Below are 23,824 nucleotides of genomic sequence, written 5' to 3' on the forward strand. Positions count from 1 at the left end.
AATTGTGGAGATAATAACAGTGGTTACCGTGTATTGAATGCTTACCATGCGGTAGGCACCGTGCTAAACACTTCACATTTTCACATTTAATCCTCACGGCAAACGCCCAAGGCAGTCCCATCGTTATCCCCATTTTTTGAGGGTTAAGGGATAATGTAACTTGTCTGCTGACACGGGCAGAAGCCTGGGCCAGAGTCCAGGTTCTTAACAAGCAAACTAACCTCTCCTCTGCTTCCAGTCCCACTCCCATCCCAGTAGTCCCCCTTCCATGGGGAGCCAGCGTCCTTGCTCTTAAATCCTGAATGGACCTGGTCAAATCCCTTCTTAAATCCCACAGTGAGTGGGCTTCTAGGAAAACACAGCACATTGAGCAGACAGATTTATGTCAGCTCCCTTCCCAAACCCTTTACTACGATGACAGTAAAGGAACAAACAGGCATAAATCCACAAGGGCAAAGGGTACGGGAGAAAAGATGATGGCAAATGAAAGATGTCAACAAAATTCTGGAAGCTGGAAAGCAGATGGTCAAGCAGTAGCTGACTTGGTAGGGTGATGAAAGCTGAGAGCCAAGTGTCTGCAGGGAGAAACCACCCAGGAGAGCCCTGGAAAGCCTCAGGAATTGGGGTGCCAGGGACCTCTAGGGGCCTGAGGGCCAGCAGGGCTGAGGACAGAAGCCGGGCTGAAAGTCTGTAAGAACCCATCAGACCCTGGATCCCTTCCCCAACCCCGCATGGCCAGGTGACTGCCACCTTCCCACCCAGTAGAGAGGCGGGGGACACACTCTGGAGAGGGTGAACCGAGAGTTTCTGGCCCAGGAACGCCAGACACAGATGAAGATCCAAAGCAGAGAGACCTACAGAGAAAAGGAAACAAGCAAAAGTCTACACAAGGAAGGGGGAGACACCCGTCAAGCCCTTTCCCATTTGGATGCCGGAATGGTACAGCCAGACTTACGCTCTTCCAGGAAAAGACTAGAGGATTCTTCTCTGAGGAAACTGAATCACTCAGATAAATGACCTCAAATACTGACATCTGAGGATCTCCCAAAGAATCAGCCCCATCACAACTAGCCCTTGGCAGTGACTCAGAACCAAATCCTGCCCAAGTCCGCAGACCTCCCAGCATCTCTGTGTCTCCTTCCCATGAAATACAGCCATGTTGGTTTAAGCAAACCTTTAGCATGAAAGATTTTTTAAAAATAGCCCAAAGGAAAGAAAAACACTTCAGGGAGAAGAAGGAAAAAAAATCCATGTAACTAACAACCTTATGAAAGATAAGATAAATTCTTCATTCCTGAAAGAAAAAAAAAAAAAAAAGAAAAATGAGAGAAGATGCTAAACCCATGAAACAAGAATAAGATAATAAAAAAGAGTGTTTAGTGAATAAGAAAGTTCAAGAAATTAAAAGTACAATAGAAAAAAAGAAATATTATAGAAAGGATGTAAGGTAAAGATAAATTGAACACCTCCCAGAAAATAGGAAGAGATTTTAAAAAATAAAACATTAGAAAAACAAGAAAATGAGAGAACAGTTGAATATTAAGAGTTCCAAAAAGAGAAAATGGAAGAAAGAAAACTGTCAAATAAATAATACAAGAACATTTCCAAGAACTGAAGGACATGAGTTTCTAGATCGAGAGCATACAATGAGTACCCCCCAAAATAAAAATAGAGCAGGGCACATAACTGTGAAATTTAAAATTACCCCATCCCATAAAGAGTAAGAGAGAAAGAGAGAATCCTAAAAGCTCCAAGACTTTTTAAAAGTTCACATTTAAAGGCTTGGAAATCAGAATGGTATGGGACTTCTCAACAGCGATGTTGGAAACTAGGGGACAGTGGAAAAACGTCTTCAACCTCTAACCTCGAAGCTGATCTCAAATCAAACTATCAATCAGATGTGAGGGAAGAACAGAGTCACTTTCAGACAGGGAAACCATGTGCCTCTATGCACCCTTTCTGAGAAAGCTATCAAGGATGTCCTCCACCCAAACAAAGAAAAAACCAAAAAGGTAATCCCCCACCAAAAAATAGTAGCATGGGATCCAGGAAACAGAAAGATTCTCTGTGATAATTTTAGGGCAGGCCTAGAAAACATCTAATCTAGACTAGAAGACAGAGGGAAGTTGGAGTGAAGGTCCAGGAAAAAAGGGAACTGTCAGATGATCTGGTAGGAAGATCTCCTGGAAAACTGGATTAAGAGACATTTTATAGAACTGTTAGAGGATACGGAAGACTTAGAGAGGCAAAGAAAACCAAGCAAATAAACAAATTGTTCCTAAAAGGACATGTCGTCTTGTAACAGTACTTGGTTCAGCCATGCAGATTTACAAGGTCATAATAATGAAAACACTGAGTGTGGACTTAATCAGAAAGTGTTAACAGTGTACTGGGTGGGGGAGAGGGAACAAAAGTATGTGAAGGAAGTGATGCAAGGGGGCTGAATCCCAACCTTCTAGATAACATCTGAACTGAAAAATCAAGAAATAGCAGTCTAGGAGTGCTTTTTGGAAACATGAAAGTAAATATAAGAAAAAGCTAAAACAGTTAGGGTTGAACGTGGCTGCCTAGAGAAAAACAATCGAGGGTGGAGAGGAGGGGACAGGTGATTTAACGTTCTGCTGCTGCCATCTTGAATTCCTAATATCTGTGACCTCGTGCCTTGTGAGGTCTGATGGGACACAGGAGCACGTGTGTGAGCACAGGAGACACATGCGATGTCCTTGCCACCCCGTTTGCATCGTATTTCCCCATGAGCACAGGATCCTGGTGGTTTCACAACATAGGGAGTCCAGTGAGACTCAAAGTAAGTAGAGGATAAGTGTGTTATGTCTACACCTGAGGAAGAGGGGCACTGGCAGCCCCAGGCGCCACACTTTCCTTTTGAACCAGAACTCGCTTCAGACACAGTTAGAAGGCAACGACATCCTAGAAAACACCAGTGACCAAGAAGCGCTCTCATCCTCCCTTATCATCCTCCGTGTTGCGTCCTTGTTTTAGCCACCAGCTACGCTGAAAACGAGGACCCGGAAGGAAGAGGAAACCCAGGGCAGCCACAGCCCCTTCTTCCACCAGGCCTCACTCATCAGCAAGCCAAAGGTAGAGAGTGTTGGTAGAAATGTGCACGTATCAAGGAGTACAATAAAACCAGTCGAGGTAGTTTTGTGCGGCAATGAAAGATGAAGTGTGTAATTGTGGTGATTCTGCACGTGAGTTAAATGCTCTTCTATTTGCATTTAAAACTGGCACTGCACAGGATAAAGATGAACGGTAAAATGTGTGCTAATAATTTAAACTTAGATTTTTTTCTTAGAACAACATTAAATAGCATATTAAAAACACCATCACAAATGAAGAGAACATGGAAGAAAGGAAAAAGCTTTCCCCCCTGCTTTTCACTGCACCACGTGGCCGGCCCCGCACCTCCTCCATTTCTTTCCTATCCAGCCCCGGCTCACACAGCCTCACTCAACACCTTCCCGTTCCCTGAAAACTATCCGCCTCCTTCAGGCCTGCAGCCATTGCTCAGGCTTCCTCTACCACACTATTCTTCTCCCTTCTCTGCATGTGCAAACTCTTGCACATCCCCCAAGATTTAGCTCAGGTGTCACTTTCCGGAGGACATCCAGGACCCCAGCCCCATATCGTCATCGGGTGCGCCTCTGCGCTCGCCCCACCCCTGGCCCTGCAGTGTCACTGTCTGCATCTTCCCCATCAGACCTTGACCTCATGGACAGGGCCTGGCCACCCAGAGCTGGGGAGGGACTTACTCGAGGAACCTGGTGATGTACTCGCGGCTGCAGCGGGACCAGGTGAGGGGAATGGCGTCGTACAGGAGCTGTGGAGACATGATGAAAGGCTGTTTCCCAACAGGCTCACAGTCATTGCCGCTTCCGTCATGCTGAATGCCAAAGCTGCGTGAGAGCACAGGCCCCAGGGGTGGGTGAGGCTTTGGGACCACCAGCCCGCCCCTCCCCTGGAGGCCTACAAGGTATACAGTCCTAGTTCCCGGGGCTGGTTCTGCCACCAAATGGCTGTGTGGCCTTGAGAAAGTCACATGCCCTCTCTGAGCCTCAGTTTCCTGGCTATCACCCAGGGAACCCAGAATGTTTGAATGGATGACCCCAGCGCCTCTAACCAACAGTACTATGGGTGCCTCTCCTCGTCAGCTTGTGGGACAATCTCAGATGCTGCCATATTCACCAACTAAACAGCCCAGGCACAGGTGCCTGAGGGCAGGGGCCATGCTTAGGACAGCCTTGGGCAGTGGGGACAGCTGGAGGGAGCCTTGCACATTGCTGACTGCAGCCCCTTCAATCTATGGGGAGCACACAGAGGCCCAGAGAGGGCAGGGCACTTGCTCAGGGCCACAGAGCAATCAGGACAGGGAGGGGGTGGTGTCCAAGAGTAAAATATGCAAGCACTAAGGGAACAGGGAGGGACAGCCAAAGACCCGCCAGTGCCTTTCTCCTCTTAACAGGGAAGCAGCCTGATGTGGGGTGGGGGCAGTGCAGGGGCAGGTGTAGCTAGACCGAGTTGAGGCTCCCTCCCCAAACAGTTTCCTTTTCCCAGGATTTTGTGGCCCTTGGGCCTGGCTGCTCTGCACCCCAGGTTGGGAAAGTGAAGCTGGGTCTTTAGTGTGGCAGTGAGGGCAGGTACAGTACCTATGTCCCAGCTCATGGGCCACAGTGAAGGCCAGCGGCAGCCCTGTGTCCTCGTTGATGTTGCAGCTGCGGTGTGGCTGGCACATGCCTGCCACGTGGGACAGGCCCAGGGTCTCGCAGGGCTGGTTCATGGCCGCACACAGGTCCTTCCTGCACAGACAGAGAGAAGCAGACCTCAGGCTGAACTGGCCTGGTACCAAGCCCACTCGAGCTGAGGAGGCTGCGGAGGGACCCCTGCTGGCCCCAGTGCAGAGAAGTGCTCTGTGACATCAGGCCGGCACAGTGGCCATTTGGGAAGCAGGTGCCCTCGTTCACACACAACCTACTGGACACCTGCATGGGCCTGGGGAGCAGACCATGCACAGAACAATTTTGGTTACTATCCCAGCAAGGGTGTAGACAGAAGGTGCTGGAGCCAAGCAGAAGGAAAAATAACTCCACCTGGAGTTCAAAAATACTGCTTCTCTGAGCAGACGAGCAGTTGCCAGAGGTGAGGGGAACAGGGAGGGGGCAGTCACAAGCTGTGACTACATCCTTGTGACGGAATGATTCTGCCTCTAGACAGGTGGTGAATACCTGATCCTGCACAGGTGGTAACATTGACAGAACGGAACACACACGCGCACAAACAAGTGTATGTAGACCTGGTCAAGTCTGAGTAAGTCTGTGGGTTGCATCAGTGCCGATTTTCTGTCTGAGATATTGTACTACAGTTATGCAAGATGTCACCACTGGGGGAAACTGGATGAAGGGTGTGCGAAGCTTCTCTATTATTCTGACAACTGCATGAGAATCCACAATTGTTTCAAAATAAAAAGTCCTCCCCAGGTGCTGAGGGAATCCAGCCTTGGGCTAAGGTGAGCAAACTCTCCTGCAAATGGGGCTCCCTGAGAGCAAGGCTGCATCTCCCCACACCAGCGCTTCTCCCTGAGGGTCAGGTGGCACCTGCTTCAGATGCAGGGTCTCCTGGCCCCTCCTGCCCTCTCACAGCTGGCAGTACCTGGTGAGCAAGATGGCAGTGTCATGGTGCAGCGGGTTGCTGTCTCCCTTCATGTTGATGCTTTTTTGCCACTTGCAGAAGCTCCTCAGGGTTTTGTCTGCATGGTGTGTGATCTTGAAGTCTTCCTGGGGGCAGAGAGTGGCCGCTCATGCCTCCCCCTGAGCTCTGAGAGGGTCAAACCCAATTCTCCTCTGTACAAAGGCAGGACACAGAGGCCAGAGGGGCAGTGGGAGGATAGGCAGCTAGGCCTGTGGTCACCAGTCCAGCCTCCACCTGGCCACCCCTCATATAGGCCCCTACTGGGAAGGGGAAACCTAAGACATGAGAGAGGGTCAGTCAGAGAACAGAGGATGACAGAGGACACTGTCAAGGCCAAGGAAGCCTTCGCTGTGCCACAGAGCAGCTCATGTAATGGGCCAGGAGGCAGTTGGGGGCCACGTGACCTCTTACATTATCGTCTTCCAGCAGGACCAGGCGCACGATGGTGATGTGAATAGGGTTCCCAATGCTGGGGTCATGAAACAGGCCAGCCACCTGCCCAAGAGATGGGGGGTCAGCTGTAACCAGGATATAGGATATGGGCAGCCAGTGCCCACCCCTGACCCACCCACGAAGATGCATACCACGCTCACGCACAGGGAAGCTCACACAGGTGCACACATGACAGTTGATGCACGTGTACCAGTGCACAAATGTCCCCACACCTGCACACACACTCCCCAACTCAGCAACGGCAGAACCTGGGGAGGACAAGAAGGACTTCCAGGTCCCCTGCCAGGCCCAAAGCCTGTCTTGAGCACCAGTTTGGGATCTGCTCCAAGTACCAACACTATCCCCACCCAGCACAGCCAATGGCAGCTCAAACCTTCAAATGCTGGCTTCCTGGACAACCTCAGGGCCCTAGTTCTGCCAACTACCCTAGGCTGGGACAGCCCTGCAGCCCCCTCCCACCCTGGAGATGCCAGGACCAGCATCCCGGGAGTGAGCCCTCTCATAAGGCGTGAGACGTGGGTAGGGTCTGGAGGGTGAGGAGGGAGTGGGTTCAAGCCCGTGGAGTCTCCCCACTGCGCTGCTCTCCCATTCTTCCTGGGGCTGAAGCCAAGGGTCCAAGGGTGCAGGTGTGTAGGTCTGTCAGAGGCCCCCATGGCTATGTGGGGGGCTCCCCTACTGAGCCTCCAGGGGAGAGCCACCCCCAGTGTGCCAAGGTGCAGAGAAATGGATCAGGAAACCTCATCTGCTCTTTTAAAGCTCCCTCTGAACAAAAGAGAGGCCAGCGAGCAAAGATAGAGGACAGGCCGGTCGTGAGTTGGCCTCTAGCAATGCATCAAGGAAAATCATATTCAAATAGCAATGGACAAAACAAACACTGTTAAGAGGGTACGGAAGCCTAATAATGGGGATGACTGACACTTTCAGAACTCACGGTCAGAAATGGTGCAGATAAACAGTGACACAGTGTGCCACCGTCACCTCCACACACACTCTGGAAACCTGGAAGCCCTTTACCACCTTCCTCCCCCACATCCAACCAATTCTCACTCCTAAGTTTTGCTGAATCTGTCTCTTCTCTCCATCTCCAACGCCACTGCCCAGTCCAAGTCAACACGATCTCTTGTTTGGTCAGCTGTTGAGGTCTCCTACAAGTGTCCCCATACTCGGTGGCCCCTCCAGGCCACCAGCAGCCTAGCAGCTCAGTCATCTCACTATGCCCTTACTTAAAGCAATAGTGGCTCTTTGCTGTCCACAGGGAAAAGACAAAAGTCCCCAGCCTAGCCAACAGGCCTCTGTGTTCTGGCCCCTGCCCTCCCTCCCCTGTCCCCTGGCTCCGTGGCTCCAGCCACTCTTTCTCCCAGAATCCCATGCTTCTCCCTAGCACAAGGCATTTGCAGATGCTGTGCCCTCAGCCTGGAGCATCTTCTCAGCCGTCTTCCCTAAGTTATCGTCTATCCTCTCTCCAGCTCTCACCCCTCCATCAAGCCCTCTGCAGAGCCTTTATTCCATCTAACATGCCCAAAGCCCACGAACTTGTCCTTCCCAGCACCTCCCTCCACGGCACCTTCACATTCATCGAGGTGACAGTTTCACTAACATCTGTCTCTCTCGCTGGACGAAGAGCTCTGTGAGGGCTGGGGTGGTGTCTGTGTGGACTCCCTCTTACAGCCCCAGTGGTCCGCCTAATACCCAGCACATGATGGGCGCTCAAGAAATACCTGCTGAATGAATGAATGAATCTTGGGCACTTGCTCAGTGTTTTTAGTGCATTATCTCATTTAAAAGAAGAACTGGAAAATGAGAAGAGTACCCTGGAGAAAGTCAGATCAAAAGAATAAGTCTTTTCTACACTACAGACAGGCAAATTTGGCATCAGCTCCCAGCAAAGAGGCTCCAGAAGATGAGAAGCCCCTGAAAGTCTGCTAAGACCTGCCCAACAACTGATCTATGCTATATCCTGAGTCAGGGCTGGGGGCAACTTAGTGCCACTACAAAGCCCCTCCCTCACCATGTAGAACACTCCTCACTGTCTCCCAGGAAACATGGAAGCAACCTCTGGAGGGAGGCAACTCAGCCAAGGAGTGTCCATTAATGGCCTGAGGTGAGCGTGGGTGTTTCAGCTGAACATGTAATACCCAGGGAAGGTGAGCCCTGTTCTGGAGAAGACTGGAGAACAAGCCAGGGGTGGGCATTGTTTGTAAGAGCAAGATCTGGGGGTCACAGGTGGTTACAAGCTCCCAGTGAGCTGACACTATGACAAGAGTCCCTCCAAAAGGGCCTGTGACTTCAGGGAGCACAAACAGAATTGGGGGTAAAAATAGGGTAGGGGGACCCATCTCGCTGTGCTTGGGCTAGGCTCACCTAAGCTCAGGACTCAGATCTGGGTCTGGCCTGGAAAGGACACTGATGAACTGGGGCCTGTAGAAGGCCACGGTTAAAAGGAGTGAGGTTGTCCTGAAGGGGGCTATGGGGCTGAAGGTCAGACGCCACAGCAGCCACAACAGCAGCGCAGCTGACCCTGACCGAGCTAGCACGCGTGGGCCTTGTGCCGGGAGCTTTACATACGTGATCCCGCTTAATCTTCTCACTTGTAATGTAGGCGTAATCACCCCCATTTTACACATGAAGCAAAAGACAGAGTGAAGCGGGGATCAGAACCCGGGTTGGACGTCTTCAATGACCCTGCTCTTACTTCCTAAATATGAGAAATGTCATCTGCCTACTCTCAGAAAATCTCAACGCATATTGGCTTTGGAGGCTCTGAGAAGTCCTGCAGTAAAGAAGTCTGTTTTACTGTTTTTAACCCTGTGTGGCCAAACTTATTCAACAGCACCATCTTTTTTTTTTTTTTTTTTTTTTTTTCCTTCAGAACACTTATTAGCATCCTTTGGAACAAGTACTCCCTGGAATATTCTTGGGAATTGCTGCAATGAGACAGTTTCCCAACTGCAGAATCACATTCTTATACATCCATCACCTCATCCCTGACACGGAGCTGGCACTCAGCAATTTAGAGCTAATGAACAGACATCTGCTCCAGATGGAAAAAGGGGGTAAGTTCTCCCCATCCCCCACGCTGTTCCCCCATCCTTCTGGCCCACCCTGGCTGCCACAGCCACCCAGCTGCCCCTCTCTGGGGCAAGCTGAGGGGTCTGAGGACAGAATGGGGCTTTGGAGGCAGATAGACCTGAGCTCCAGTCCCACCTCTGCCACTTCCTAGCTGTGTGACTGTGAGCAAGTCTCTTGGCCTCTCTGATCATTTGTTTCCTCAACTATAAAACGGGGGTGGCACTTAGATGAGGCAGTGGGTGTGGAACACTGGAAAAGTGGTAGGTATTCACAAGGCTCTGGCCCTGACCACCAGGGCCTCAGGGTTGGAGCCCTCAGTCCAGCCCTCTCAGAAACGGCTACATGGGCTCCCGCCCCTGCTATCTCCTGCAGCCTCCCCATGGTGTCTCTCTCTGTTAGGCTCACAGGTGCCCCTCTCTGTCCTGTCCAATGCTGGACTTGCCAGCTCAGGAAAGCCTGATATTGTCAGGACAGGTGACGTGAGAACCAGGCCCATCCTCTCCCCCAGGATGGGGTTCACACAGTGAATGTGTGGCTCCTACAAGCCTGGACAAGGAAGGCAGGAAGGGGCCAGGCCCTGGGGTGAAATGTCTGATGTCTGTCACCCTGGGGATGCCATGGGGAGACTGTCGGGCTGGATGGCTCTTGCTCTGTCCAGGACCTGGACCACAGGGAACATTCAGAAAAGGCGCGGTGAATGAACCCAGTTACCCATTGGTGAATCCAGCCAAGCTCCTGGGTCTCTTCCAGGCTGAGACCCCTCAGTGGTGAGAATGGGAAGCAGAGAACCTCAGGGCCTGGGAACCTGGCCTTTCTCTACCCCCCAGCCTGGGCCAGGCCCTGCTGTCCAGCAATAGTATCCCCTGAAGCCTGAAGCCTGGCCCGTAGTGGACAAAGCAGAACAGAGAGGCTTGGGCTGGACCTTCAAGGCCTCGAATGCCAGGAAGAAGACTGTAGCTTTTATTCCATATGGAGCAGGAGGCTAATGAGGGTGGCCAAATCAGGGAAGACCTGGCCCAGAGCCACGCTGGCTGCTGAGGACTTGAGCAGTGTGGGGTGTGATGGTAGCAGGTTGGGAGGCTGGGGCTTCACAGCTATAAACTGAGGACCAGACACTAGAGGATCTCAGAGGGTGCTTCCTAGGGTTGCAGGAGGTGAGGGGCTGGCACGGGAAAGCAGTGTCATAGCACACCATCCCCAGAGCTCCCGCAGACGTCAACAAGCTGCACGACACACTTCTCTCACCTCGGCCTCAACCACCCGGCCCAGGAGAGAAACGGGGTTGTATGGTGGCCTGCCTGCTAGGTGGCTGCTAAGAATGCCAGGGGCAAAGATCTTTTCGCCTAGGGTCAGGAAGCCACCTGGCAGCTCGAAGCCTCCCGCCTGCACACCCAGGTGGGAGCAGGGAGGGAGCCCCCGGCTCTACAGTGGGCTCTGGGAATCACCAGCACCAATCAGGCTCTGCCCTGCCTCGTTGCATGACCTGAGCAAATCACTCCCCTCTCAGGGCCTCTGCTATCTTCACCGTCGTGGGGGGTCAAGAGCAGTCCATCAACCCCACCAAGTACTATCATCTCCCCCAGCTCACAGATGAGCAAGCTGAGGCTCAGGCAGGGAAAGTGACTTGCCCAAGGTCACCAGCTAGCAGACTGCAGAACCAAACAGATCCTTCTAACTCTAACGTGTGCTTTTATCTCAAGCAGGGGATGGTTTGATTGGGCATTTCTGTGTCCCCAGCTCCTAGCACAGGTCTTAACACAAAGGAGAGAAGTGTTCGTTCAGGGCAGGGTAAAGGAACCAACCTGGCTATGGTAGACACAGGGTCATGACTGCCTCAGCCTCCTTGAGCCACTCCCCCTCCCAAACACCAGTTGTGTCAGTGAGGTGCCTGACACCCTATGGTGTCCCCACAGTAGCCCTCAGCCCAGGCTCTCTCCTAGACTCAGGAGCATGGAGACCTTTCTTCCTGCTTGGGGCCTGGACCTGGGTCTAGAGTCCAGCCTGCCAGCCTTTGTGCCCTACACCCACCCATTGCACCCTCACCTCCCACCCCCTCCCCTGCCGACCCTCACCAACCCCCCCACTTCCCACCACCCACAGCAGCCTCACCATGTTCATGATGGTCAGCACGTAGCTCTCGACATTTGGCTGCCCATGGTACTCCACCATTTTGGCGTCAGCTACCACCAGAGTCTCCACCCACTTCTCTCTGCTGACCGAGCGCTGGCGTAGACGCCTCGGCCGCTGCCACTGCTGCCGCTGCTCCCAACGCTCCCGTCGAGCTTCCAGCTCCAGGGATGCTGTGGGCCCAAGATGGGATGGGGTCAGCTGCCAGTGGACTGGCCGAGGGCACATGTCTCCAGGACTTCTCAGCGAGCTCTCTCCAGGGCAGTGGGAACAGCACTGGGATCAGAGGTGAGAGGCCTGGCTTCCCCTCCCGCCTCTGCCCCAGACTTGTGCTGTGTGACCCTGGCCTGGTCACTTCCTTTCTCTGATTCTGGGATTCCCTAACTATAAATAGGAATAAGCCGATATGCCTCACAGGGTGACCAGGGGACAAATGAAATGGTGGATATGAACATGGTAAGGTACTGTGTTCATGTGAGGGGAGCTCCAGGACCTGACAAAGCTGGTGACTGGGCCCCTATCTGCCTGTGTCGCTCCCTCCCCCACTAGGGGGTTAGGGCATCCCAGCACACGCAGACCCCATGGTCTAACCCCCAGCCTAGGGAGACTGGCCAAAACCCAGCCCAGTGACCCCACTGGCTGCCTGCTCCTCTGCCCCAGGCTGCCCAGATCAGAAGAGGAAACACATCTATGAAGCTGGGGAAACTGAGGCCAAGAAACATGCCTCTGTAGATATCTGCTCTAGCAGAAAGAGACCTGGAGCTGTGAGCAGGCAGCTTGAGGTCGGAGTGTCAGCTGAGCAGTCCCCAAACCCCAGCAGCCCTCAGTGGGCAGCTCCTCCTAGACCGGCCGGAACTATAGCCACTCTGCAGAGGAGGCTCTGGGTACCACCCTCTAGGTCCTAATAACAGATGTCAGTTATTCTGGGGTAGGAACAGGGTGAGGAGTGGAGGGGGGTTCTTGCTGGGACTGGGCATGGCCTAACCTGGCCTGGACACTCGAGGAAGAATGGTTGGTAGAGCGAGAAGTGCCCCCAGGCAATGAGTGGGGAGGGCAGAGGGAGATCAGGCATAAGAGCATACCTTGCACCCCACAGGTGCCTGGAGCACCAGATTCTCCCAGCTCTGCCCGCTTCTCAGGGACTTGGCGCTTGTACACCACGTGGGGCTGGGCATGGCCAGGCCGGGCTGGAGCGCTGTCCAGGGGCTCGATGAAGTAGTCCTCATTGGAGAGCTGGAACATACCTTTCTGGGGAAGAATCACCAGGGTCACACGGGGAAGGTGAGCACTCAGCTGCTCTTCCCACCCTCAGAGGCCCGTCCTGCCCAGCTGAGCCACACTGCTCCCACCTGCCCTGACTGACCATGGATACACAGCACTTTCCTCCTCCAGCGGGGCCTTTGCTCACTCTGTACCCTCTGCCTGGAATGTCCTTCCCTGCCATTTCACACAACCAAAGGTTTCAAAGCGGAGCTCAGTAGCCCCACCCCCAGGATGCTACTCCACACACCCAGCCCATTAGGAGCGAGAAAGGGGTCTGCATCCTAATCTGAGAAGGGGGCATCTTCCACAGAGTCCCTGACAGTTGTCCTGAGTCGGGCAGCCCATGCCCAGGCCCCCAGGCAATTTTGCATCTCCTTTGCATGCCAGCCATCTCCAGCCGCTGTGCCCCCTCCCAGCTGGCCAGAACTTCTGACCTGCCCTCGGTCTCCCTGAGGCGATGAGTCACTCCAAAAGCAGCTCCACCCACACCCAAGCCATGGAGATGCCCCTGGCCACCAGGACATCCTGTTCCCCGCCCAGGGATGGCCAGAGAAGGCAAGCTGGCAGGGGTGCCTTGCGCATGTCTGCTCACCATGCAGAGAGTCCAGGCAAGGGGGATGGGGGTTGGGAAGTATCTTCAGGCAGCCTACCACCTCCTGAGAAAGCTCAGGACTGCAACAGGGAAGGGTTTACTTCCCTCGGACTCCCCTCTCCTCCCCTGACACCAGTTCAGCTCCTTGGGTCACACAGAGCCAGGGAGCCTGGAGTGCTGGAAAGTGCATCAGCTCTAGAAGCTGGAGACCTGGGCTTGAGTGCAGACACCACCCTTGGATAACGAGATAAAACTGGGCAGGTTCCTCTACAAGCGTATTTGCTCATCTGTGAAATGTCCCATATGTGCAGGTGCCATGCAGTCTCAACAAGATTAACTGTATGTTAAGGGACAGCCCAGGCTCCAAAACTAAAGAATACTTTGCCAGGCAGACGGGCCTTCAAAGGCCCGGACATCCTGCAGCCCGTGGTGTGAGCTGCCCTGTCATTAGGTCCTGTGCCGCCACAGCTCATGGTTTTTGCCTAAGCAATCTAAGCTGAGGGCCCTCCTGGAACAGTTGATGGCTGAGGATGTGCACACATTCCCCACTGCTCCCAAACCCCCACCCTCCAGAGCAGGGAGGGCAGGGTCGGTCACCTACACAGGAGCTGAGAGGGACCCTATCCTGCCTGGAGTGGGAGCTGCTCTAACCAGCACGTGTGCGAGCAGGGAGAGGCAATTAAGGCTGCAAGAGTAGCCAGTGTCACCTTGAAGACAGACAAAGCCAGGAAGCTCGGCAGAGAGGGGCTGAGAGGGGTCCCGCACCACACCCTGCAGAATGGCTTAAGGACAAGGGTGCCTGGCCTGGAGAAGAGCAGCCTAAAGGAATCTGTGAAGGAACAGTCTAAATTAAGACCCCAAAGGAAGAGGGGGTCATCTGCTTTCTGAGCTACTGAGTCCAGATAAACGGTGGTTCTCAAAGTGGGGTCTCTGGACCTACAGCTTCAATATTACCTGGGAAATGTTCAGAAATGCAAGTGTTTGGACCGCATCCCAGACATACCCTATCAAAAATTCTTTTAACAAGGCCTGGGGGTAATTCTGGCTCACATTAACGTTGTAGAACCACTGTCCTAGAAAACAAGGAGGCCTGTGTTGTCACTCCCATTTTACAGGCGTGAATACCGAGGCTGGCAGAGGAAAAGCGCATTGGCCAAGGCCACCAGACAAGTGTGGGGCAAGCCTGGGGGCAAAACCTGCATTGTCCCGCCACCCCAGCCCGCCCCCTGCGCACACCCCTGTGCACTCACCAGGCCGTCGCAGGCGCTGATGGCCGCCGGGCCACCTTCGAGCTGGGGATCCTGCACCTCTCCGAGCAGGTGGCAGGCGGGGGCGCTGGCCCGGATGTGTGCGCGGCCCAGGCCGCCACGCCGCCGCGTCTCGCTCACGAAGCCGGGTGCCAGCAGGTGCCGGTTGGTGGTGAGGTTGAAGCGCAGCTCCCGCCCCTGGTACTGCAGCTCGTAGAAGGCAGGCGCGTCCTGGTGCCCAGACACGTCCCGCTTGCGCAGCGCGCGCGGCCACAGCTCATAGGACAGGAAGGAGCCCCCAGCGTCCACACGCACCGGGTGCACGATGTCCAGGGCCGTCCGGCCCTGGGTTACGCGCCCTGCAGGGAGAAAACCACGAGCAGCGCCCTGGTCAAGAGCTGACTCCAGGTCCTGGCTGCTCGCCAGGGACCGGAGGAGGAGCGGCAAGAGAGGGCAGCTGGGGTCAGAGTGCCTGGATCCAAAGCCTCCCGGAGCTATCTACTAGCTCTGCTATTTCATCTCCCCGTGCCTCAGTTTCTCATCTGGATTATTGCGATAACTTCTTTTTTTTTTTTTAATTAAGCATAAATTTCATTTCCAAGCTCATCAAAGATTATCACAAACACAAATAAAATATCCTCCTAAAAGTGATCCGAATTAAATCAAAGGCACATCATCATGAAGAATTCTTTTAGGTTGTAATATTTTCACATTACTTTGTTTTTAACCATTTGCAATGTTCTGTATGTAGGTCACATTTTAAACCTTTTTTTTAAGAACATAAAACAATGTAGTATTTTTTTAAAAGTACAACCACAACTATAAAGTAAAGGAACTTAAGACAAAGATCACATCAGTTTCACATACAAGATGGAACAACTTAATACACAACATAACATTAATCTTTCCAAACAAGTTTGCTAAGAAACATCCCCCATGTTTAGTGTTAAAACAATCTTCTCATTTAGAAAAAATCAAAACATCATTTGATTAGTAAAGCCTATTTCTTCTCCCAATTTAAAACTGTCTTGTCTTCATTTAGCAATTGCAAATTCATAAGAAAAGAACAAATTTTGTTGGTATAAAAATCTTAGGAAGGACAAATTACAAATATTCACTTTTTTCAATAAACAAAAGTGTTTTCCTTCCTAAAATGTAAACATGCAGTAAATAAAACATACATGATATTCCAGGTATAGAAACACTGGTGATTCACTTATGAAAGAAATATATTTTGGTATATTTGGTAGTAAGGTTTTTATTTGTCCTAATATAAAGCACTTCACCAAAAGGCCTTTATTGTTTAAAACTCTCCTCCTTCACTCAGAGTCCTTATGTGAGTAGAAACTGATCAATTTCTGTAGAATTTTGGCTGCAGGACGAGGCCACAGGAAAGGTCTGAAATATCTAAAAGTCATTTGCCTAGAGAAAAGTGTTTTCTTGAGACTTGGGGGCAGTCATTCATCACTTTGTGCTTAAAGGCATCCTTCAGTGAACTTCTTCCCAATTTTCAGAATACAGCACAGGATCGGGCTCCCGGAAGGGGTTGCTTCTGGCTGGAACACTGACCAGCAGGGCACCCTTGCAGGCATTCCGCATGCAGCACTGTTGAAGCTCTGCCGCTGCCTGAGAGACCGTGGTCCTCCCCACATTGGCCTCCAGCTTGAGCTGCTCTACCAAGCGCTGCAAGGCGCTCACGCTGGCCTGGGAAGACATGGCCGTGGCAGTGGTGCTGGGCTCCCAGTGCAATAACTTCTTAACAGGTCTTCCTGCTTCCACTATTGCCAACTTTGGCTGCTCATCCCCTAGTCTTTTCAGTATAACAGCCAGGATTCATTCACAACCAGTCAGATCACGGTCCTCCTCTGCTCAAAATCCTGCAGTCGCCCCAATCTCGCTCAGGGCAGTAGACAGAGTTCTGACAATGGCATATGAGGCCCTAGGCAAAGTGACCTCTCCAATCTCATCTCCAACTACCCCTCCTTAGTGCCCTGCACTCAGCCCACTGGCCTCCTCCCAGTTCCCAACAGGCCAGACATGCTCCTGCTTCAGGATTTTGCGGTGCTGTTCCTTGTACCTGGAACAATTTTCCCTCAGTTGTCCAAGTGACTGAACCCCTTACCTCCTTTGAGTCCTTGCTCAAATGTCTCCCTCTCGGTGAGACCTCCCTGAACACTTTATTTTATTTTATTTTTTTTCCTTTTTGTCTTTTTTCGTGTCCGGCAACGGGATCGCAACCCTCGGTGCTGCGCCCACACCTTGCTCAGCCAGTGAGTGGGAACCGGTCTGTATGTGGGATCTGAACCCTCGGCGGGAGCGCCACCACACTCCCAAGCGGTGCACTGTAGCAGTGCGCCACCGGGCCGGCCCATGAACACTTTATTTTTAAGATTGTAACTCCCTGGCTCTCCCTATCCCCCTTCCCTGCTTTCCCCATAGCACTTCTGACATACTGTATCACTTAACATTTTCATTAGTTTTTCTATTTGTCTGTTTTCTCTCTCCCCTCCCCTGTAAACTCCAGGAGGGCAAGAATCTTTCTATTCTTTCCTGAACATTTTTTTTTTTCCTTTTTTGTCTTTTTTACTGACCGGTAACGGGATTGCAACCCTCGGTGTCACGCCCGTACTGGGGACCGGCAACGGGATCACAACCCTCGGTGTTGCACCTGCACCGCGCTCAGCCAGTGAGCAGAACCGGTCTCCACATGGGATCCGAACCCTCGGCGGGAGCGTCGCCACGCTCCCAAGCGGGGCACTCTCCAGTGCGCCACCGGGCCGGCCCTTTTGCTGAACATTTTAAGTGCCAGTAGAAGTGTCTGGAACTTAGCTGTTTCTCAGTAAATATTTGTTGAATGCATCTATAGAATGGGGATAATAACAGAACTTAGCCTCTTGAGGCTGCTGTGAGTATTGAATGAACAGAGCTACTCCATACATAGCAGTGCCTGGCCCACAGACTGAATGTGATGACAATTATGATTGTTATGATTATCATTAGCTGGGTGGATTTAAAAATGTGCTCCCAGGTGCCTGAGGGTTCTGCAAGTGTCTCCAGGCCCCCTGGAATGGGAAGGAGAAGGACCAGCCAGGTGTGACTGCCTGGCTTCTTTGCACACCACTTCGGTGGAGTAGCTCTGGTTTCTTTCCTTTACATGCAAGAATTATTCATGTGAAGAAAGGGTTCCAGGGCTGGAAAAAAATCCGTAGACCTCTGCTTTGGACCTGTTGCTCTGTCCTTTTGGATTTCTCAGTAAGGCCAGGATTCTTAACCTTTTTTGCCATGGACCCCTTCCAGAATAACGTTTTTAAATGCATGCAATACATAAGAGTTCTGAGGAAATTGATTATATTGAAACACAGTTATCGGGCCGGCCCGGTGGCGCACTGCGATAGTGCGCCGCTTGAGAGCGCGGTGGCGCTCCCGCCGAGGGTTCGGATCCCACATACAGACCAGTTCCCGCTCACTGGCTGAGCGAGGCGCGGGGGCAACACCGAGGGTTGCGATCCTGTTGCCGGTCCTGGTCCAGTACGGGCGCGACACCGAGGGTTGCGATCCGTTGCCGGACACGAAAAAAGACAAAAAAAAAAAAAAAGAAAAAAAAGAAACACAGTTATCGAAAGCATTTTAAAGGTGGGGTGTGAAGTTATGCGGTCCTTTATTAATTTATTAAACAAAATCTAATGCCGCATGTTAATGACTATGGTAATTTTGAAGTAGCGATGAGCATAAACCTTATTTCCAGATACCTGCAACTACTGTAAAAAGATGAAAAAAATATTCGTTTTTTTCATTGGTAAAAAAAAATCACAAGTGCTGCTAATACTATTGGAATTTGTTGATAATATTCATAGTTGAAAGAAATGCTAAATCTCTCTTAGAGGTTAGAAAAATTAAAGATGTAATATTTTCCCACTCAAGTTCATGGATGCCCTGAATTCACTTAGACTGTGGACCCAGGTTAGGACACCTGCAGTAAGGTCGCCAGACTGCTTCCTAGGGAAGTAAGCAAAGGGAGGCTCAGAGGGGCGAAGAGACTGGCCTAAAGCTACATGGCGAGAGTGGCAGAGCTGAGATGCGGACCCAAGTCTCCCGAATGGCTTCAATTTATTCAGTAACATTGCTCTATACTCTCACCAGTGTGTCCCTTGCTGGGCCTCAGTTTCCCAGAGTTAATGTTGAAGGAGTAGGATTATTTCAAGTTTTTCAAACTTTTTTGGCCATCAGACCTAGTTTTCAAAAGAAATCTCATATGGACAATACACTCATCAGAGTAGTGCTTCTGGGGGACAGTGGGAGGAGCTCTGGGAGCCCCAGGGCCCACACTCTTGTCCCCGCTTTTCCCTCTCTGCAGGTCCCAGTCTCTGAGGAGCAGTTAGGAAACTCGCCAACCTGAGGTTTCTCCCAGCCCCAGGTCCTACCCAGACAGACTGGGTTTATGCTCAGCTCCTGGGATCCTGGCCATTCATGACAATGACCCCTTGGGCCCACATGAATGCCTGGGTGCCCTGCAGACATCCCACCAGGGCTCTCTCTGCTGCTGCCTGCCAAGATTGGAAGGGAGGCTAAAAAATGCCGAGCCCTAGCCTGAGGCTCCATCACTGCCAGGATGCAGAAACCAAACCCTCCCTCCAGTCCATCTCCTGACAAACTGCAGGTAGAGTGCCCTGAGCACACCAGTAGTGTGTCTGCTGCCAAGTACACCTCCCTCTGCCACAAGTGCCCCAGTGGTGCAGGCCTCAAAGAGCCTTCTCCACAGGTCACAAGGCTGGGTGGGCTGGGGAGACTTGCTGTGTGGCTCTGAGCAAGTCCTCCCTAGTACTGACCTTCAGGCAGGCACTAGTGCAAGGATTTTCCAGACTTAACCGGATATGCATTTCTTAAAAACAAATCCCCAGACCCCATCCCAGACTTACTGAATCAGCATCTCCAGGAAATGGGACTAGGAAGCTGTGTTTTTATCAAAAGTCTCAGGAAACTGTGATGATCATCAGGGACATTAGGAAATCCCCTACTGGGTTCCCCACAGAACCTGGCTGATCAGCAGCGGCACCTGGAGAGCTCTGAAAAACTGCAGATGCCCACGACTGAGCTCAGAGATTCTGCTTCCACAGACAGGTCCAGGGCTCTGGGGACCCAGCATCTTTATTTTCTGTATTTTCCTAAAACTTCCTGGGGATCCTGATGTAGCCATTTCAGGGGCTGGCATGTGGAAGTCACTAGGCTGGATGATGTAAGGAGACTTCTTGCTCTAACATCCTAATAAGGGCATTTGGGACTACAACTCCACAACCACAGCCTGCAGACTTGTTTTTATTTGTCAGTTTATTGATTTTTTTCGTTTTGTTTTGTCTGGCATAAATATTGAAAAACATTTTAATCGGTTGCCAATGTTTAAGAATCACACAATCTTGTACAAAAATCTGTTTCCAGCTTTCCTTGAAAAGTCTTATCCGTACATGTCAGCCCTAAATTTCCACCTGGCAGAAGTGGCTAGAGCAGTGCGTCCCCTTTAGAGAGGGCCTGTGCTCCCCCACCTGCCTCAGTCCCCACCACTCCCTATCGTATTCCCAACACTGAGTGCAGTGGCTGAATGGAGGTTGCCCTTTGGCATCACACTTGCGTTTCCTTTCACTCAGTAGAGAACTGAGCCTCTAACAAAAATGGAAAACCAAGAGATGGGCCAAAAGTCCCCATGTTTCAAGAAAAATTTGTCTCCCCACCAGGCTTATTTGTTCATTGATGCTGCCTGCCTGGCCCATAGCATTTGGTGTGTGACCCTTGGCTACTAATTGTGAGGGAGCATTAGGTCCAAAGTCTGGGTAAGTGTACAAGACACCATCCTCTCCCTCGAAATAGAGAAATAGGCGTAGGATACCTGTGAACCTCACCCTGGCACAGTGCTGAGAAGGTAAACATAAGGGGAGGGGACACCCACGAATGGAGTGGGATAAAGAAAAGCTTTGTCAAGGAGGGCACATTTGAGATGTCCCCTGACATACAGGGACAAATTCAACTGTGGAGATGAGGAGGGTATCTTGATGGTAGGCACTGTGTGGGAGACCCTCAGAGAAGTGGGAAGAAGCTAGAGGTCCAGAGAACAAACAGCAAGAAGTTAATCTTGGCCCAGGCATGTGTTTTGTGAAATGAGACAATAGAGTGACAAAATAATGCATTGTCAAGAGTGTAGGCTCTGAAAGTAGGAAGACTCTGGTTCAGGTCCTGACTCTGCCACTTAACAGTTGTACAAGGGGGCTGGCCGGTTAGCTCACTTGGTGAGAGTGTGGTGCTGACAACACCAAGGTCAGGGTTCGGATCCCTGTACCAGCCAGCCACCAAAAAACAAACAAACAAACAAAAAACCATTGTGTGACCTGGGTCACTTCAACTCTCTGAGCCTCAGTTTCCTCACCTTTGTGGAGAATCCAGGCCAGGAAACATAAGAGGGGAGCACAGGTTGAGGCAATGAAACTGACAAAGATACAGAGGGTACGACAACAGCTACGCCCCAAGGCTCTGTTTTACGTGAGTGCAAATGTTGGTTCCCAGGGCATGGACAGTCCTACCTGAGGCAACTACAGACCAGCTGAAGGGCAGGGGCACTGAAGCCTACCAGTCCTGAAGTTCTCAACTGGAGGAACAGGAACTACATGGCACCCTAGCAGACAACAGTGTTGTTCTCAGATGCGTGTGGCTGGGGGCGGAAGGCTCGTATGTGACTGAGGAATCAAGCACTGGGGAGGGACCCATGCCCCCGGGATGTATAGTCTTGTGGAGAATCTCTGCTCTAGACCTTGCAAGACAGAAATTCAAGATGAGTTACAAAGAAGCATCCTATTAAGTTCAAAAACGTGAATGGGACAAAGTAGAGGTAAAAAAAAAAGCAGGTAAAAAAGCTTTTATTAGGATTGGTACGCTCTGGAGCCTGATTGCCTGGGTTTGAATCACAGCTACCCATAGCTGAGAGACGATGGGTAAATTACACAACCTCTCAGAGCCTCAGTTTCTCCGTCTATAAAATGAGGATGATAACTGTACTTACTCTCTTTGTTTGTATGAGAATTAAATGAATTAGTATATAGGTGCTGACACCAGTAGCTGGAACATAGCAAATGTGAACTAAGTTATAAATGAAAATTAGCAAGAGCAGTTCTAAAGTATAGTTATCTATTTCTTTAAAAACTTGTTTTATCTCTTTGCCTAATGGCTTAGGAAAATATGTTTTTAATCAAAAAGAAAAAAAGTAAAGACTTGGTATGTTGCCACTTTTATGGCAATAACTTATTTTCTTGTTTTGTTCTGCATTAATTTTTTTATAATAAACTTGCATTATTTTGCTATTAAAACATTTTTAAAGGGGATGGGGGAGTTAAAAAAATAACTGTTTGTAGTTTACTCTGGTAGCGACCTTGGTGGCTGATATTAGCACCACCCAGTGCCAGCAAGGGGTAATTGCAGGTTCCAGTCTATTGAGTGGTACCTGCTTGCACCAGAGCTGAGCCTGCGGAGCTAAAGCCACAATGAGATGGCAGCAGGTGCCATTCATGGCCAAGTCTGTTCTGCCAAGTCAGGAGGTCTGTTCTGACCAGACTGAGCTGCTGTTAAATAGTCTGAATATCACTCCTGGGTGACAAAACTGTCACTTTGGAGCTTCTACCAAAGAAATGCCAACATGGTGTTTACTCTCACCTCCCTATCAAGAACCTGAGTTACAATCCAGCCCTTCAAATGACCCGCAACTCATGCCAAGGAGGAAAAATAACCAGGGTGCAGGAGTATGTGAGCGACACATGCCCTTCTCTGTGAGTCCCTATGCTCATTCCTGACACGCACAGAAGTGCAGGCACACAGGGCTTACATGTGCAATACAGTATGGGGATGGGGTGGAGGGAGACACCTCAATCCCAGACACCCCAGCAAGTCCCTGGGTTTGTCACAGGTGGAGAAAGTCAGGACACATTTTCCTAAAAGTGAGTTTAGGATGTGCTCTTTGGTCTTAAAGAAGGCAGCATTCAGTGGGAAGAGCCCTGGGCTTAGGTCCTGGGCTCTAAGAAAAAATGACAAAGAGGTCAGAAGCCTCAGGTTCAGTAATCCTGAGTGAGAGCAGAATGGGGAGGGCCCCACACTACCTATCTATGGAGATACCAGAGACAGACACTCCACCCCATGGGGGGCAGGGGGTGCCCAGACTAGACAGGAGAACGCGCCTGGCCTGCCTCCACCCCCAAATGGCATGTCCAAGTTGCAGGACTCAGCAAGGATTTCCTATTCCTACCAGGTCTGCCTGGCAGATTAATAAAAATAATGGCCACTACGTGGTAATCACTCTGTCCTGTACTAAGCAACTGACATTCATTATCTCACTTAATTTCTACAAGAATCCTAGAAGGCTGACCACACCCCTTTTCCCACAGCTGCCAGGGGTCTGGACCCAAGTTCAGACTTAGGGGCAGTTCCCTGGGGAACCACTTTGCTGCTCCCTGATCCCTGTCACCTGGCTCCTCCTCATCTGCCTGCTCTGCAGCTCCGAGCAGTGGGAAACCATAGACTTCCCCGCAGGCAGCCCCGGAGTCCAACCCTAGCAGGTCACTCTGCTCTCTGAACCTCATCCATAAAAGAACTTTCCATCACTTGCCTTGCAGGGCTGTTGTGGAGGCGATGAGAAATAAGAACCAGTGAGGCTGGCACAAAGTAGGTGTTCATTAAACGTATGCTCGCTCCCCACTCCCTGCACATTGCTGCTAGACCACACCTCCCTAAAGCACTGCTTTCATCAGCCTCCAAGGCTTCCCAAACCTCTAAGAGCTGATCCCCTAACATTCCCGCCCAGACGCTTTCCTCGCCTCACAGACACAATCTCTCCACTGGGGAGTCAGATCGCCCCCATCCCCAGCAAGCAGACCTAACTCAGTCCCCAGGCTGATGCTTCCCGGGGGGCGCCTCCGCGTCCTACACACCCTTCCATCCCATCCAAAGTTCGTCCGTCCCTCCAGTCCCTCCGATCTCAGGCCCCTCCTCCCCTACAAAGGCTTCCCATCGCCCCGCCTGTAGGGGCTCCCCCCACCATCCAACCGGCCCCATTAGACCTGGAGCTCCCTGAGCACCGGACCAGGGGTCTCCTGCACCCTCGGCTTCTACATTCCCACTGGATGCGCCAGGAGCGCGGCCGCCCGGCAGATCGCCGCCAAACAAGAGTCTGGACGCGGGCCAGTGGCTTGTCGAAGGCCGGCCGGCCGGGGCGGGGACAGTTAACCAGGGCCGGCGAAAGAAGCTCCTGCTCCCCGCTCCATTCTCGGCGCCTTCACACTTGGGGGAGGGAGCCGCAGGAAGTGCAGGGCCGCGCAAGACCCGACCCCCAGCGCCGCCGAGG

The 23,824-nt window shown here is 51.5% G+C and overlaps 1 protein-coding gene across 1 annotated transcript in view; it reads right to left on the minus strand.

Annotated features, from left to right (window-relative positions):
* Positions 1-16,170, minus strand: part of ADAMTS7 (ADAM metallopeptidase with thrombospondin type 1 motif, 7) — a 37,725-nt gene extending 21,555 nt beyond the window's left edge. Inside the window, exons 1-8 of the mRNA XM_008586261.1 lie at positions 15,974-16,170; positions 14,458-14,869; positions 12,435-12,600; positions 11,335-11,525; positions 6,115-6,198; positions 5,665-5,789; positions 4,665-4,814; positions 3,771-3,914 (exon numbers count right to left, since the gene is read on the minus strand). Of these exons, the coding sequence (XP_008584483.1) occupies positions 3,771-3,914; positions 4,665-4,814; positions 5,665-5,789; positions 6,115-6,198; positions 11,335-11,525; positions 12,435-12,600; positions 14,458-14,869; positions 15,974-16,170 (1,469 nt within the window). The remainder of the gene's footprint in view (positions 1-3,770; positions 3,915-4,664; positions 4,815-5,664; positions 5,790-6,114; positions 6,199-11,334; positions 11,526-12,434; positions 12,601-14,457; positions 14,870-15,973) is intronic.
* Between the last annotated feature and the right edge of the window lie 7,654 nt (positions 16,171-23,824).

This window comes from Galeopterus variegatus, unplaced genomic scaffold (assembly GCF_000696425.1).
Source record: "Galeopterus variegatus unplaced genomic scaffold, G_variegatus-3.0.2 Scaffold3904, whole genome shotgun sequence".
In the NCBI taxonomy this organism is placed as follows: domain Eukaryota; kingdom Metazoa; phylum Chordata; class Mammalia; order Dermoptera; family Cynocephalidae; genus Galeopterus; species Galeopterus variegatus.